The sequence below is a fragment of the Toxotes jaculatrix genome, chromosome 10 (assembly GCF_017976425.1).
Source record: "Toxotes jaculatrix isolate fToxJac2 chromosome 10, fToxJac2.pri, whole genome shotgun sequence".
Taxonomy (NCBI): Eukaryota; Metazoa; Chordata; class Actinopteri; family Toxotidae; genus Toxotes; species Toxotes jaculatrix.
Window position 1 is genome coordinate 8,108,212 of NC_054403.1, and position 11,459 is coordinate 8,119,670.

An 11,459-nucleotide genomic window follows, 5' to 3' on the forward strand; every position below is an offset into this window, starting at 1 on the left:
GTTGCAGGTTTATATGTCATGAATACCCCCCAAAGTAGTGAGCTCTTACTTTGAAGGGATCAGTTAACATCCGCTCTAGCCGCTGCCCTTTCCTGTTAGCTAACACAGAGCTTTCATGCCATACCATATTTAGCTGCTTACTCTTTGATATATCTACTCAGTCTATAGCGCTTACTCGAGCAAACACAAATATGGCAGAAGCCATTCAAAAGAAACTAAAAGCGGAATTAGAAAAATATACACAGATACAAAAAGGTAGGTGCTAGCATAGCATTTCATTTGAGCTCATGTCGTGCCATGTTGTGGTGCGCGAGCTAACTGTCCAAATTCGGACAGCTACTCGTACATAAAATAAACCAGTTTATTTAATGTGCGACATTTCATGCTCGTGTAAACTATTATTTGTAGTCGCAGTAACATTTCCATTGCATTATTATAATAGATGTGATCGATACCTACACTCACTATCAAATGCCTGTCTGTCGTTCAGATGTTAGCAAGAGCATGTCAGCCAGACAGAAGCTGGAGACGCAGCTGACAGAGAACAACATTGTCAAAGAGGTAACTAAGGACTCATTTTCCTTGTAATAGCTCATTTTTTTCTTGGCTGGATTCAGTGTTGTCTCCTCTGCTGTAGAAAGTCAGTGCTCAGTATTAAAGGTATGATCCCTCTCTCTTTCTTTACAGGAGCTGGATCTGCTGGGCAGCACAAACACAGTTTATAAGCTTATTGGTCCAGTATTAGTGAAGCAAGATCTGGATGAGGCCAAAGCCACAGTAGCAAAAAGGCTGGAGTATATTAACGGAGAAATGTGAGTCACTAAATTTTGATTCATTCCATATCGCTCATGCCTGTAGTCCTACAGAATACAATCTGAACTGTTTCTGAATAGCCTGCACAAGGAAAGGGGTTAATCTCATTTGGCTTTTACTATAAAACACAGTGGTACTCACTTCCCTTATTGAGCCATGTTTATAAATGAGACCGCAACATTTAATATTCATCAGAAGAGTAGTAGCATAAAGATAAATCCATATTTTATTTAACTGTCAATCCTGTGTGATTACAGTCGCTAAGAATCAGTTATGATCATCACTAAGATACCCTCAGTCTGTGTGCTGGCAGTGTGTGCATGTTGGAGGAGACGTGGAAAGATTTTCCCTGTAATAAATGATCATAACTGATAGTTACTGAAATTGCATTAATATAGATATTAAATATAAATCCTTGAATGCACAAATTAGTGTGAATATCTGGTTGGAGGTAGTCTAACAATAATCATAACTGACCCACAAATAGAAAATAAAACAGGGTTATTTTTTCGTGTCATGAGACAGTACTTTGGCAGGCACATTTTGTGTACATAGACTGCAGCTATGAGTCATTATGGGCTTCTGATGCCACCAGGTAAAGAGGAAAATGTGTCCTAATTCTTAAGAGTGCCAACAGGCAGTACATTTATCCTACACTTGAGGCACAGTTGCTCTATTCTGCCTCAGGCACTGTGTCCCAGTTCTGGGATGGATCTTCCAAAGTCTTCCTATCTAGATTGAATACATCATTTAAGTCCAATAAGACATGTCCTCTGAGAAGGCTCCTTTAAATGTGTCTGATAAATGCAGCCTTCAAGTGGTATGCAGTACACTCAGCTACCATGGTGTACCCAGTGGAATTTACACTTAATCAGATGTGACTTTAAAAATTTAAAAGTAATAATAAATCATAATGTTCCATTTATTTAGTCTCCTGTGTATGTTTGTGGGGCAGATTCACTATCATTACACAAAATAGAATTATCGGTCTCTTGGCATGGAGTCAAAAGAGGGTATTTTATATAGAAGCAACATCTCATGTGAACACATTCAGTGTACATAACTGTGGTCTAATGTGTGTTATTTCATTGAGTCTTTAGCATCGTAAAATTAATATTGTGGTGGTTTTTTTTTCATGTGTTCTTTGTCCTGTTATAGCCAAAGGTATGAGACGCTCCTGAAAGACATGGAAAAGAAATCTGAACAGCACCGGGAGGTCTTGTCCAGCTTACAGCAGGAGTTTCAGAGAGCTCAGGGCCTCCCTGTTAGCAAAGTCTGACCAAGTGACGAAGCTGCATGAATGCTCACACACACACACACACACACAGAGAACGTATAAGGGGATAGTCATAATACAATGTAAATGTGCTACGCAAGGCTGAGGATATTCTGCTTGTATCTTGTCATTAATTTACAGTGTTATTACTGTGACTTTTCTCGTTACTAATAAACATGTTTTTCACGACTCTTCCTTTTAATTGTGAGTGTTTTTCTAGAAAAAATACAGATACTGTTAGAGTGCAGAAAAAGGGTCTGTGCCAGCATATTTGTGTGTGTGTGTGTGTGTGTGTGTGTGTGTGTGTATACATGTACATCTATCTTTGTGAGTACCAATTTAAGCGCAGACCTTATGGAGTGAGGATACTCTGGTTGGGGTAAGAACTGGTTTTAGGGCTCAGGTTAGAGCTGGGTTTTGGTTAGAGTAAGGCATTCAGCTCAAATGGTTAAGGTCAGAGTTAGAGGCAAGGGAATGCATTCTGTCAAGGAGTGTCCTCACAAAAGTACAAGTGCGTGTGTGTGTGAGAGAGAGAGAGTTTCTGTTGAACATTTGCTGTAATTACTGGGGCTGGCCTGTGACCACCAGCGCAGATGTTGTCCAGTCACTGACCCGCCCCGCAGCTCACACCAGTGAAAAAAGGCACAGCGGTGGAGCATTGTTCACATAAATTAATGTGATTTCCCACCGTCTACCACCAGCGGAGGATTCAGGGAACATGAATAATCAAGAACAAAGTCTTGTATAGTTTTAAGGAGGAAAACCTCCCCAGTAGTAACCGCTAACGAACAAACAGATCCAGGCTGGATTTACATTGACGGCTGGAAGCAGCTTCCATATGAATAACACTTTGCTGATGGAGCAGGTCTCAGACAGTTGAAGTTGTGTAGGCTGCCGCATATATCCTAAGATAACCTGCTGTAATGTAAAGTTTAAGAACATTTTACAGTGTTCATTCGTCTGTGTGTACAACCAACACACAATGGGTCGCGGCATCACGTGTTTTGAGTGCATTAAACACACTGGCATGACTAGATTAATTTAAAACTAAGTGGTGGGCAATGCCAAAGATTTGAGAGTAATTTGAGTTGAAAGCTATTTTTTACGTACAAAAATAAACTGAAAGTTAGTTTTCAAGACCTAAAACTTCATGATCCGGAAATTCAGAGTTTGTTTTGGCGTTAAATCAGCACAACTTTAAACTAAAAGAAAAAACAAGTGCCGCACTCGCTAACACACACGCTTAGGGTTAAACGACACGAAAAAGTTTTATAGCCCGCACAGTGAATGTGGCCTAAGAGTAAAAACACACACATGTGCAATAATAACACAGCTCACAAAACAGGACACATGCACGAGTCTGTCGCCTCTGGCGCGTGGGTGCCAGCAGAGCCATTAACACCCTGAGGTGCGTTGTTTTTGTAACAACGGCTGTAAAACTGGCCGACACGTGGCCACGGCTAAAGGTAAAGGTTGTATCACACACACACATTCTCTAAAGTATAGGATAAAATCTATGAAGTTTTGTTAAAGTCAAATGAAAGTTAATTCTGTAGCTCGCTTGTTAAAGGTGTTTTATCCAACTTTGCAGTGAAAATTATCACAGGGCTTTGGCTCATGTGACGTGAAGGCATCAAATGGTTTGCTGATGAGGCCAAAAGGTGTTTTATCACTTCGCGTTTGTTGTGTTCGCGCTGATGTGGTAAAAAACGAAAAAAAAAACCCAACATCTGCAGAAACAAACACTGGCTGAAATGTTTAGCAGTGTGGTGGGTTTCTGATGGTACAGTTGAATAAAACTGGGGGAAAAAAATCTTGCATTTAAAGGTTAAGGTCATTCTTCAGCCGCTCTTTGGTACATTTCCTCCTGATTTTTGTTTAAAGTAAACAAACTAGAAACCTATAAGCAGATACATCCTGGACTAATCTTCATCCGTTTTAAACTGCCAATAAATTCTGTCACTATAGGCCCGTTTAATCTTCATTGAGACAGATGCCCCTCAAATGAATCACTAATCTGATTCCGACTTTAATTGATTTACTTAGACCTGTGGGCTTTTTCACCAGGGGTTTAAGCTTAAAGGCGCACAAAGGAGCATCCTGTCCAGAGATCAGCCCAGCGGCACTAACACCTCCTTTGATACGAGATGTTTTCACACAGGCTTTGGATGAATGCGCTGCACTGAGTGGACCAACGAGTTTTACCTCGTCAGAAAATATGGGCGTGCATATTCGGTAAATATTCAGATGCTTCGTCCAATTTTAACGTGTCGGTCTTATAAGAGAATTCCAATTCCCAGTAACAAACATTTTCACCAGTATATTTACAACACCAGAACCACCAGGCCGCGGTGAGTCAAAGATTGAGGTGATATTCTATCATGAACTACCTGCCTCAAAGTCCCCCACATTTCCAATGAAAGCAGGGCACTCAGTACATACTTCACCCAGGATAGGGAGCAGTTACGAGATGATCCAGTGCGCATTGATGTGTTGATACGAGCCCGTTGCTCTCAGTGCAGGTTTTCAAATGTAGATAAGCACACGACAGAGGCCATTAACACATTGTCCTCACTCTGCAGCATTCCAGACACTTTCATCCAATATACAAAACTACTTTAAAACCTCAAATGAAGAAACTATGCCAAGTATCTATGGCTTAAGAGTTGGTAGAGTATTGAATGTACCGCATTACGATTAAATTTGTTTTCGCAATGTTTAGTCAGACATTCAACATGTTCACTCGCACTACTGGCACCATATGTTATTTTTTAAAAGATTGAATGACATGGAAACGCAGGATCCTTCATCGGCTGCACCAAGCAGCTGCTGTGGGCCGATGAACACAAACCGGCGTCATTCTGCACCTGGAGAGGGTGCAGCTTTTAGGTGTCACAACCTGCAGGCGCGTTACAACAGATTGTTTTAAACACCGCATGTGAAACAATGGGATTGTTCATATATAAATATGACCAAATACAGCCTGCCAAACTGTTAAAACGGATCCGACTGCATATTTCAACGATTTACAGTTTTGTAAATTGCTACCTCACCAGAAACAGTCTGGATGCTGGACAGTGTGTGAATGACCACTCTGGTTTGCTTCTCTACATTTGAAAACGTGCCCTTAAGATCATAGAAGCACAAGATTCCCTTCCATCAACATTTCAATAGACAAAATGTGCCATAACTGTTGTCCAACCTGGATAAAGTACGTGTTAACTGTTCTGCAGATTCCTCTCTTTTCTTTAAAAGAGGCAGCTGTAAAGTCCACCCAGCGAAAGCCATTCACACAGCAAATAGGCCACTTCAGTGATTTGGATTGATCAGGAATTTTGTTTTATTGCAAATGGCAACAAGGAATTTAGTAAGCAATATATACAAAAACAGAATAACAACCCTGATCAAGTCGAAGCAGATTTTACGCACGCGTTTCAGCATCGCCAAATTGGTTGGTTGGTGTAAAAATAGCATAAAAAATATCTCGTATTTACACCGAAAAGAAAAAAAGAAAAAATATATAGCATCTGATGCATGTGCACGTGAATCTCAAAGCAAAAGAAATGCCACATCAAAGTGGAAAATATCATCTTACACGTGAAAGTCATCATAGAAAATGTCTCTACTGTACAAGAGAATTCAGGCTGTACAATAAGATACATATTTACACAGTCTGTCGGCATCTACAGCTACATATCTAAAATAAAATCTGTGCCAAAGTGTCTGTTACTGGGGCCAGGGCCTCCACACAGGATCAGTGATGTTCGTGCACGCTGCGGTGGAGGAAAGCAGCTTCCTGGTCTCACAGTGCATGCCGGTGTTCTGGGTAAGGTACGGATGAGAGATCTCGTGCTGGCGGTGATGGTGGGGCAGATGCTGAGGAGTCAGAGTGGCCGGGTCACCTGAAGGAGCGCACGCCAGTGCCTTGTGGATGTGCCCGGGTGAGGAAGGGTGCGCAAGAGAAGCCTGAACTGTGTCCCCACCGGTGTCCTCTGACCCCTGGCTCTTGGTGGCTATGAAGTGGCTGACCCTCAGCAGACAGGACCTCATACCGCCATGGTAGTTTTGCTGGCGGGCACAGGTCTGCTCTTTGGAGAGGACTCTCTCCACCTCCTTCTCTGTCTTCAGGAACTGGACCACACTCTCCAGAATCTCTGCCTTCTCCACCTTTGGATTCTTCAGTTTCTAAATCAAGAAAATCAGAGTACAGATTGATTAGTAAATAGTCGGATGCCGACATTAAGACATTAAAACATTAAAAAATTAAAAAAAAAACCATGACGCGCAGACGTACCTCATTGTGGGTGTTCTCCAGCATCAGAAGTCGCAATGTCTCCAGACTGTGGTTGATTCGCTCCCGTCTGCGTTTCTCCATCAGAGGTTTAGACACCTTAGGGTTGAAACGCACAACATTAGAATGAAAATCCTGAACGACATCTAGGCGACTTTTCCCCCTTCCAGAAACAGCCAGAGCTCTGCAGCTTACCCTTCTCATAGTCCTGTGCCTGGGAGACTCTGGTGAAGATAAAGCCTTCATGCTGAAACCTGCGCCTTGTCTTGACTGTCCTTACTGTGAATCTAAGAGGGAAAAGGACACATGTTTGCTTCCTCACGGCAATTTGTTGATTTCCCTGCACACAGTCACGCCCCTGCCGGACACGCCTCTCATTCATTCAGCCACCGTGACACTGCAGATAACTGATTCATTAAAAATACATGATTTCACTACATGACTTTACATAAAAACACCCAAACATTTTCTGTGTGGTCTCACTTTATATAATTTATAGGTCATAAACTGCACAAAAGGTAAAAGTATAATAAAGGAATCTGTTTTGTTATTTTGTCTTTTTGTTTCTTGACCTGTTCAGTTCACCCAAAAGCTAAAAAAAAATTGCTTGTTTTATCGAGTCATTCAGACACAGTAGTTTCAGTCTGATGCAATGCAGGGGACGATTTCACTGGAACCACGTCATGAATAATAGTGAAACTGGTGAATAAGGCCTGGTTTTATTGATTTCCCATTTACACCAGTTGCATTTCAGAAAGAGCAGACAATGAAAAATAGATGAAGATAGTTGCCATAATATTTTATATTTCTACTTAAAATACATGTAATTTTGATTTCGTAACCAGCCAAAAACGTTTTTGTCCTTCTAAATTATGATAGATGCAACTGGTGATACCCCACCCCACCCCCCCCAAACAATCACCACCACACACTACAACCTCCTCCCTCGTCATAGGCCTGGTGTAGAAAAGCCAAATTGCCCGCTTCACACCTAAACGCATGTGTTGTTCAGAAGTTGTGTTTATCTTTAGCGGGTGTGGTTGGTGTACCCTCCGCAGTGTCTGCAGGGAGACTCCTGACTGGACCTGTGTCCTGTGCAGGATCAGCTTGATGTTTAATGTTCACTGTTTCTGTTGTCTAAGACGTGCCATTGCAGCAGAGGATTGGGGTTAGAGTTGACCGGGCTGTGAGTTTCGGGGTAGCTTTTTTCCAGCACTGCATTTATGGTCATCCCTGATCCCCATAATTGGCTAAAGTGTGGAGATAACACTGGGATGATCGGATCACGGGGATCCCGCAGAGATTAAGCTGCTTTTCAGAGCCAATGATACTTCCGTTTAAAATCAAAGAGAGGGCGATTAGTGGAGGCTCAGAGGTCTCTCCTGGTAACTATGGCAGTGGGAAACGACTGGAAGATCACTACAGGCTAAATGTATTTTAACAAAATAAATATATATTCTATATATTAAAGTATATTTGTGTAGGACCAAGATGGTGGTGTAGTTATTGCAGGAAAAAATAGGTTAAAAGCTTTATCCTTTATTTGTTGAGAATCTCTCTCCCTCTGTGGTCTCGCGGGAGTGTGTATAGGGATTTAAGACACGTGGACCCGCCCCGTAAATAAGTCCTATAATGTGGTCGCCTGAGCCGGTGATGGAAACTAATTAGTTCAAAATGTGAACCTTTGGTGGCAGAGAAATGGACCGTTCACTTCTAATATCGTGACTCCTCGGGTGTATCATTCACACCGACAAAGGAAGAAGAAAAGAAAAAAAAAAGAAGGGTTTGGGACATGTAGGCCTCCTGAAGTCAACAACTGGTTTGAGTTTGAAGGCGAGCGCGTGTGAAGTCCAAACATCAGGTATGAAACTGACCTGAAGACCTGAAGTTGCGCACACTTAACACTCAGGTGTAATAATCACCCTCACACTTCAGCACATCAGCAGACAAACGTGACCTGTGCTCCCTTCTGTCTGTTCTTCCCAAATAATGTTTTACTCTCTCATCAAAATCATTTATCATTTCATATAATGCATTTCTTTTACCCATATGCAGAACCCCAGATGTATAAATAGATGCCTGAATCAGAGAGTCTTGTTGGACCAACCGTGTCTACGTGCGCTCATTTGGTCCTTTTTTATCACTTAATGCAAAGTGCCGATGTCTCACACTCCATAAAAAGTCCTCGTAGCTGTTCACTCTCTCACTTCATTTCTGTTCCCACGAGAAAAAAAAAAGGTTCCCATAGTCTCACTTCATGGGTGCATTTTCTGAGAAGCGTTCATGGGAGTGCGTTACATTTACTGATTAGATAATATAATGAATTCTAAATGTAGTAAATTGAGAGTGAGAATGATGTTCTGCAGTGTTTATTATTTCCTCATGTGCTTCATAAATAACACACCAAACATACCATTACTACAAAATAAAACGATTTTGATTGTAATTTAATATATATCGGAAAAAAACGATAAAAAATAAGTTAAAACAAACAAACAAAAACTTTTAGACTGACCCTAAAATAAGATCATTTCACTTGACAATAGACGTAATGTTAGTTTCTTAAATTTTCATTGTTGGTCAAGATGGTAAATCGTTAGTTTCGATTTTTTTCCCCCCAGCCCTATAATAAAACCATTTTCTGTGAAGTGTCGTCTCTCACAGCCGTCAGCCAATCAGAAGCAGTATGAGGTCCACTTACACCCGCCCACAGGGAACAGGAGGCTTTTTCAACAGCTGCAGCTCTCAGTCAGGACGTTTGGAGCAAACACTGCAACATGACCAGAAAATTACAGAATCCCATCCTGGATGATGCCAGGAGCAGAAAAAGGGTAAGAGCTCATTTATTTTATTTTTTTAAAAATGTATTTATTTTTGGTGCCGCTCTCATGTGATGCACGCAAGTGGCAGTTAATACTTTTATTTACCTTCACAAATAATTCACTAGTACTTTCTAGATCAGCTATAAGACAGTTGTTTGTCTTTTTTGTCCTTTAAGTCATCAAGAAGACAGCCTCCAATGAATCATTCGTCCTCTGACTTTTTAGAAAAGAGCTGAAGAGCATCAGAGCAAAGAATAATTGAACAACTATATAATAACTGTGGATCTGATGGCTTTTTAGGAAGAAAGAGAGAGAAACACAACAACTCTTCATTAATGACATTTTAAACTGCAAACACAAGAACCAACAGGAATTTTTACAACTCAGAAACCCCCAAAATTTCTCTTATTAAGGCCTTATAACTGATCTATAAAGCATTAATACATGTTCATTAACCCATGATAAATGCGTTCATTTTGCACATAAAGTATACTGATTCATCTGTCAAAACGGACCTGGAACACCCGATGAGTGAGCAGTTTTATCATAATCACATGATGCTGGTCTTCTGTTTCTAGACTCTGAAACCAGTCGTTGAAAAGAAGAGGAGAGATCGAATAAATCAAAGTCTTGCTGAACTGAGAAGTTTGCTGTTGAATCACACATCGGATCCAGTGAGTCATGTCAGAACAATCGCATGTAGAGATTGCAAACAACATATATTTGCAAAAATCACAACCTTACAATGATTAAATGAATTTCTCCCATGTTGCCACTCACAGCGACTGCAGAATCCCAAAATAGAGAAAGCAGAGATTCTGGACTTGGCTGTGGAATACCTTCAGACGTGGACAGACAGAAAGAAACCGAGCAACGGTTCGTCAAACAACACATTTCATCAGCCTCTTAAAATATATGAGAATAATTGTGTTGTGGCAAAACAGTTTTGTGATCTTACTCACACTGTTTTATCTCTTCTTTTCCATCTCTGTGTCTTTTTACTTGTTACAGACTCGACTCCTGCTCCTCCTCCTCAGCTCTTCTCCATTCAGAGTGCAGGTTTTCAGCAGTGTATGGCCCAGCTGACCAGCTACATGCACAAAATAACACCAGCACAGAGAACGAGCCTGATTCAGGGACTGAAACATCACACAGAGACCCAGCAGCCAAAACCGGACTTCAACCAGAAAATGAGTGAAACTGAGACTGCAGATGCAGCAACCGTCTACGCAGCTCACGCGTCTGAGAGAAAAGACGAGTCTTCCAGGTCGCTGTTTCCATCCCATTCCCCGTTTCAGCCTCGATCTTGCTCCACACCACGCCATGACTATCTCTCCCCTCCCACCTCTCCCTGGTCCTCTCCTTCTTTCTCCACATATGCCACCTCTCCTCCTTTCCCGTCACTAGCCTGTCACTTCTCCTTCCCCCCGAGCCTGTCACCTCCGTCTTCCAACGCCTCCTTCTATAGTTTCTCGCCTACAGTTCCTCACACTGGCCCTCCTGGCCTCCATCTCCCCCCTGTTACAGCTCTGAGATCTTCTGCACACCCTGCACAGAGGGAGGGGTCACTATCAAACTCTCCTCCATCCATGTGGAGACCTTGGTTTTGATGTTTTGAAGCGGTGCAGAGACCAATAACTCTCAATCTCTGCAATGTACAGTGTGTATATTATTAAAATGCCTTATATTTTGTATTTCTCTTGTAAATAAAATTGTACTTGAACTTAATAAAATCTCAGTTTCTGCATTTATGTACTGTATAAATGTAGGTGTACACTAACTACGAACACATTAAGATATTTACACTTCTGTAATAGTAAAGAACTACCTGCTGTATTTTCTGCAGCATGCCAACAAAATCATTGAGAAACATAAACAAAATCCAGACTGGCTTGTCTGAAATCCTGTTATAAAGCTGCAGACAGAATAGACTTTTTTAAAGTACATTTTTGCTTGTCACAGCAGAAAAAAGCACAGGTGGAAGCAATAACATTAATGATGGCTCTGCTATGATATGATATGTAAAACTATGTGCTGACTGCTGTAAAAAGACTGACTGCTGCAAGAAAAGACAAACCAGTGAAATGCTGAAATGAAAGTGAAAAAATGCTTTCAATCACTCGGTGGTTTGAAATACACGTCTCATCTTTGAGTCTGGAGCTGAGGCACTGAGGGGGAAGTCCCACGAGTTTACACATTATAGTCTGTTCATGGGTCTTTGGGACTGCTACTACATTTGTGAAAAAAAAAAGTTGGT

General features: G+C 41.3%; 3 protein-coding genes across 3 annotated transcripts; 2 read left to right on the forward strand and 1 right to left on the reverse strand.

Annotated features, from left to right (window-relative positions):
- The first annotated feature begins 84 nt into the window (after positions 1-84).
- Positions 85-2,278, forward strand: pfdn6 (prefoldin subunit 6). The gene is made up of 4 exons (XM_041048191.1): positions 85-255; positions 491-561; positions 688-812; positions 1,972-2,278. The coding sequence occupies exons 1-4, from the start codon at positions 192-194 to the stop codon at positions 2,090-2,092; spliced, it is 381 nt and encodes a 126-aa protein (XP_040904125.1). The 5' UTR covers positions 85-191; the 3' UTR covers positions 2,093-2,278.
- A 3,537-nt stretch (positions 2,279-5,815) lies between these two features.
- On the reverse strand, positions 5,816-6,626 carry her5 (hairy-related 5). Its single transcript, XM_041048555.1, has 3 exons — positions 6,576-6,626; positions 6,384-6,479; positions 5,816-6,274 (listed from the first exon to the last, which is right to left on the reverse strand). The coding sequence occupies exons 1-3, from the start codon at positions 6,624-6,626 to the stop codon at positions 5,816-5,818; spliced, it is 606 nt and encodes a 201-aa protein (XP_040904489.1).
- Positions 6,627-9,157: 2,531 nt separating this feature from the next.
- Positions 9,158-10,812, forward strand: her11 (hairy-related 11). Its single transcript, XM_041048572.1, has 4 exons — positions 9,158-9,211; positions 9,781-9,876; positions 9,985-10,129; positions 10,214-10,812. Exons 1-4 carry the CDS (start codon positions 9,158-9,160, stop codon positions 10,810-10,812), a joined length of 894 nt encoding a protein of 297 aa, XP_040904506.1.
- Positions 10,813-11,459: the final 647 nt, after the last annotated feature.

Bases quoted from the DNA above. Each gene is read 5' to 3' on its own strand.
- pfdn6 (XM_041048191.1), top strand. From the start codon at position 192: ATGGCAGAAGCCATTCAAAAGAAACTAAAAGCGGAATTAGAAAAATAT. The intron at 256-490 runs GTAGGTGCTAGC...TCTGTCGTTCAG, and splicing joins ATATACACAGATACAAAAAG to ATGTTAGCAAGAGCATGTCA. The intron at 813-1,971 runs GTGAGTCACTAA...GTCCTGTTATAG, and splicing joins GAGTATATTAACGGAGAAAT to CCAAAGGTATGAGACGCTCC.
- her5 (XM_041048555.1), bottom strand. From the start codon at position 6,626: ATGAAGGCTTTATCTTCACCAGAGTCTCCCAGGCACAGGACTATGAGA. The intron at 6,480-6,575 runs GTAAGCTGCAGA...TTCAACCCTAAG, and splicing joins GGCACAGGACTATGAGAAGG to GTGTCTAAACCTCTGATGGA. The intron at 6,275-6,383 runs GTACGTCTGCGC...TTCTTGATTTAG, and splicing joins TGGAGAACACCCACAATGAG to AAACTGAAGAATCCAAAGGT.
- her11 (XM_041048572.1), top strand. From the start codon at position 9,158: ATGACCAGAAAATTACAGAATCCCATCCTGGATGATGCCAGGAGCAGA. The intron at 9,212-9,780 runs GTAAGAGCTCAT...TTCTGTTTCTAG, and splicing joins ATGCCAGGAGCAGAAAAAGG to ACTCTGAAACCAGTCGTTGA. The intron at 10,130-10,213 runs GTGTTGTGGCAA...TACTTGTTACAG, and splicing joins TAAAATATATGAGAATAATT to ACTCGACTCCTGCTCCTCCT.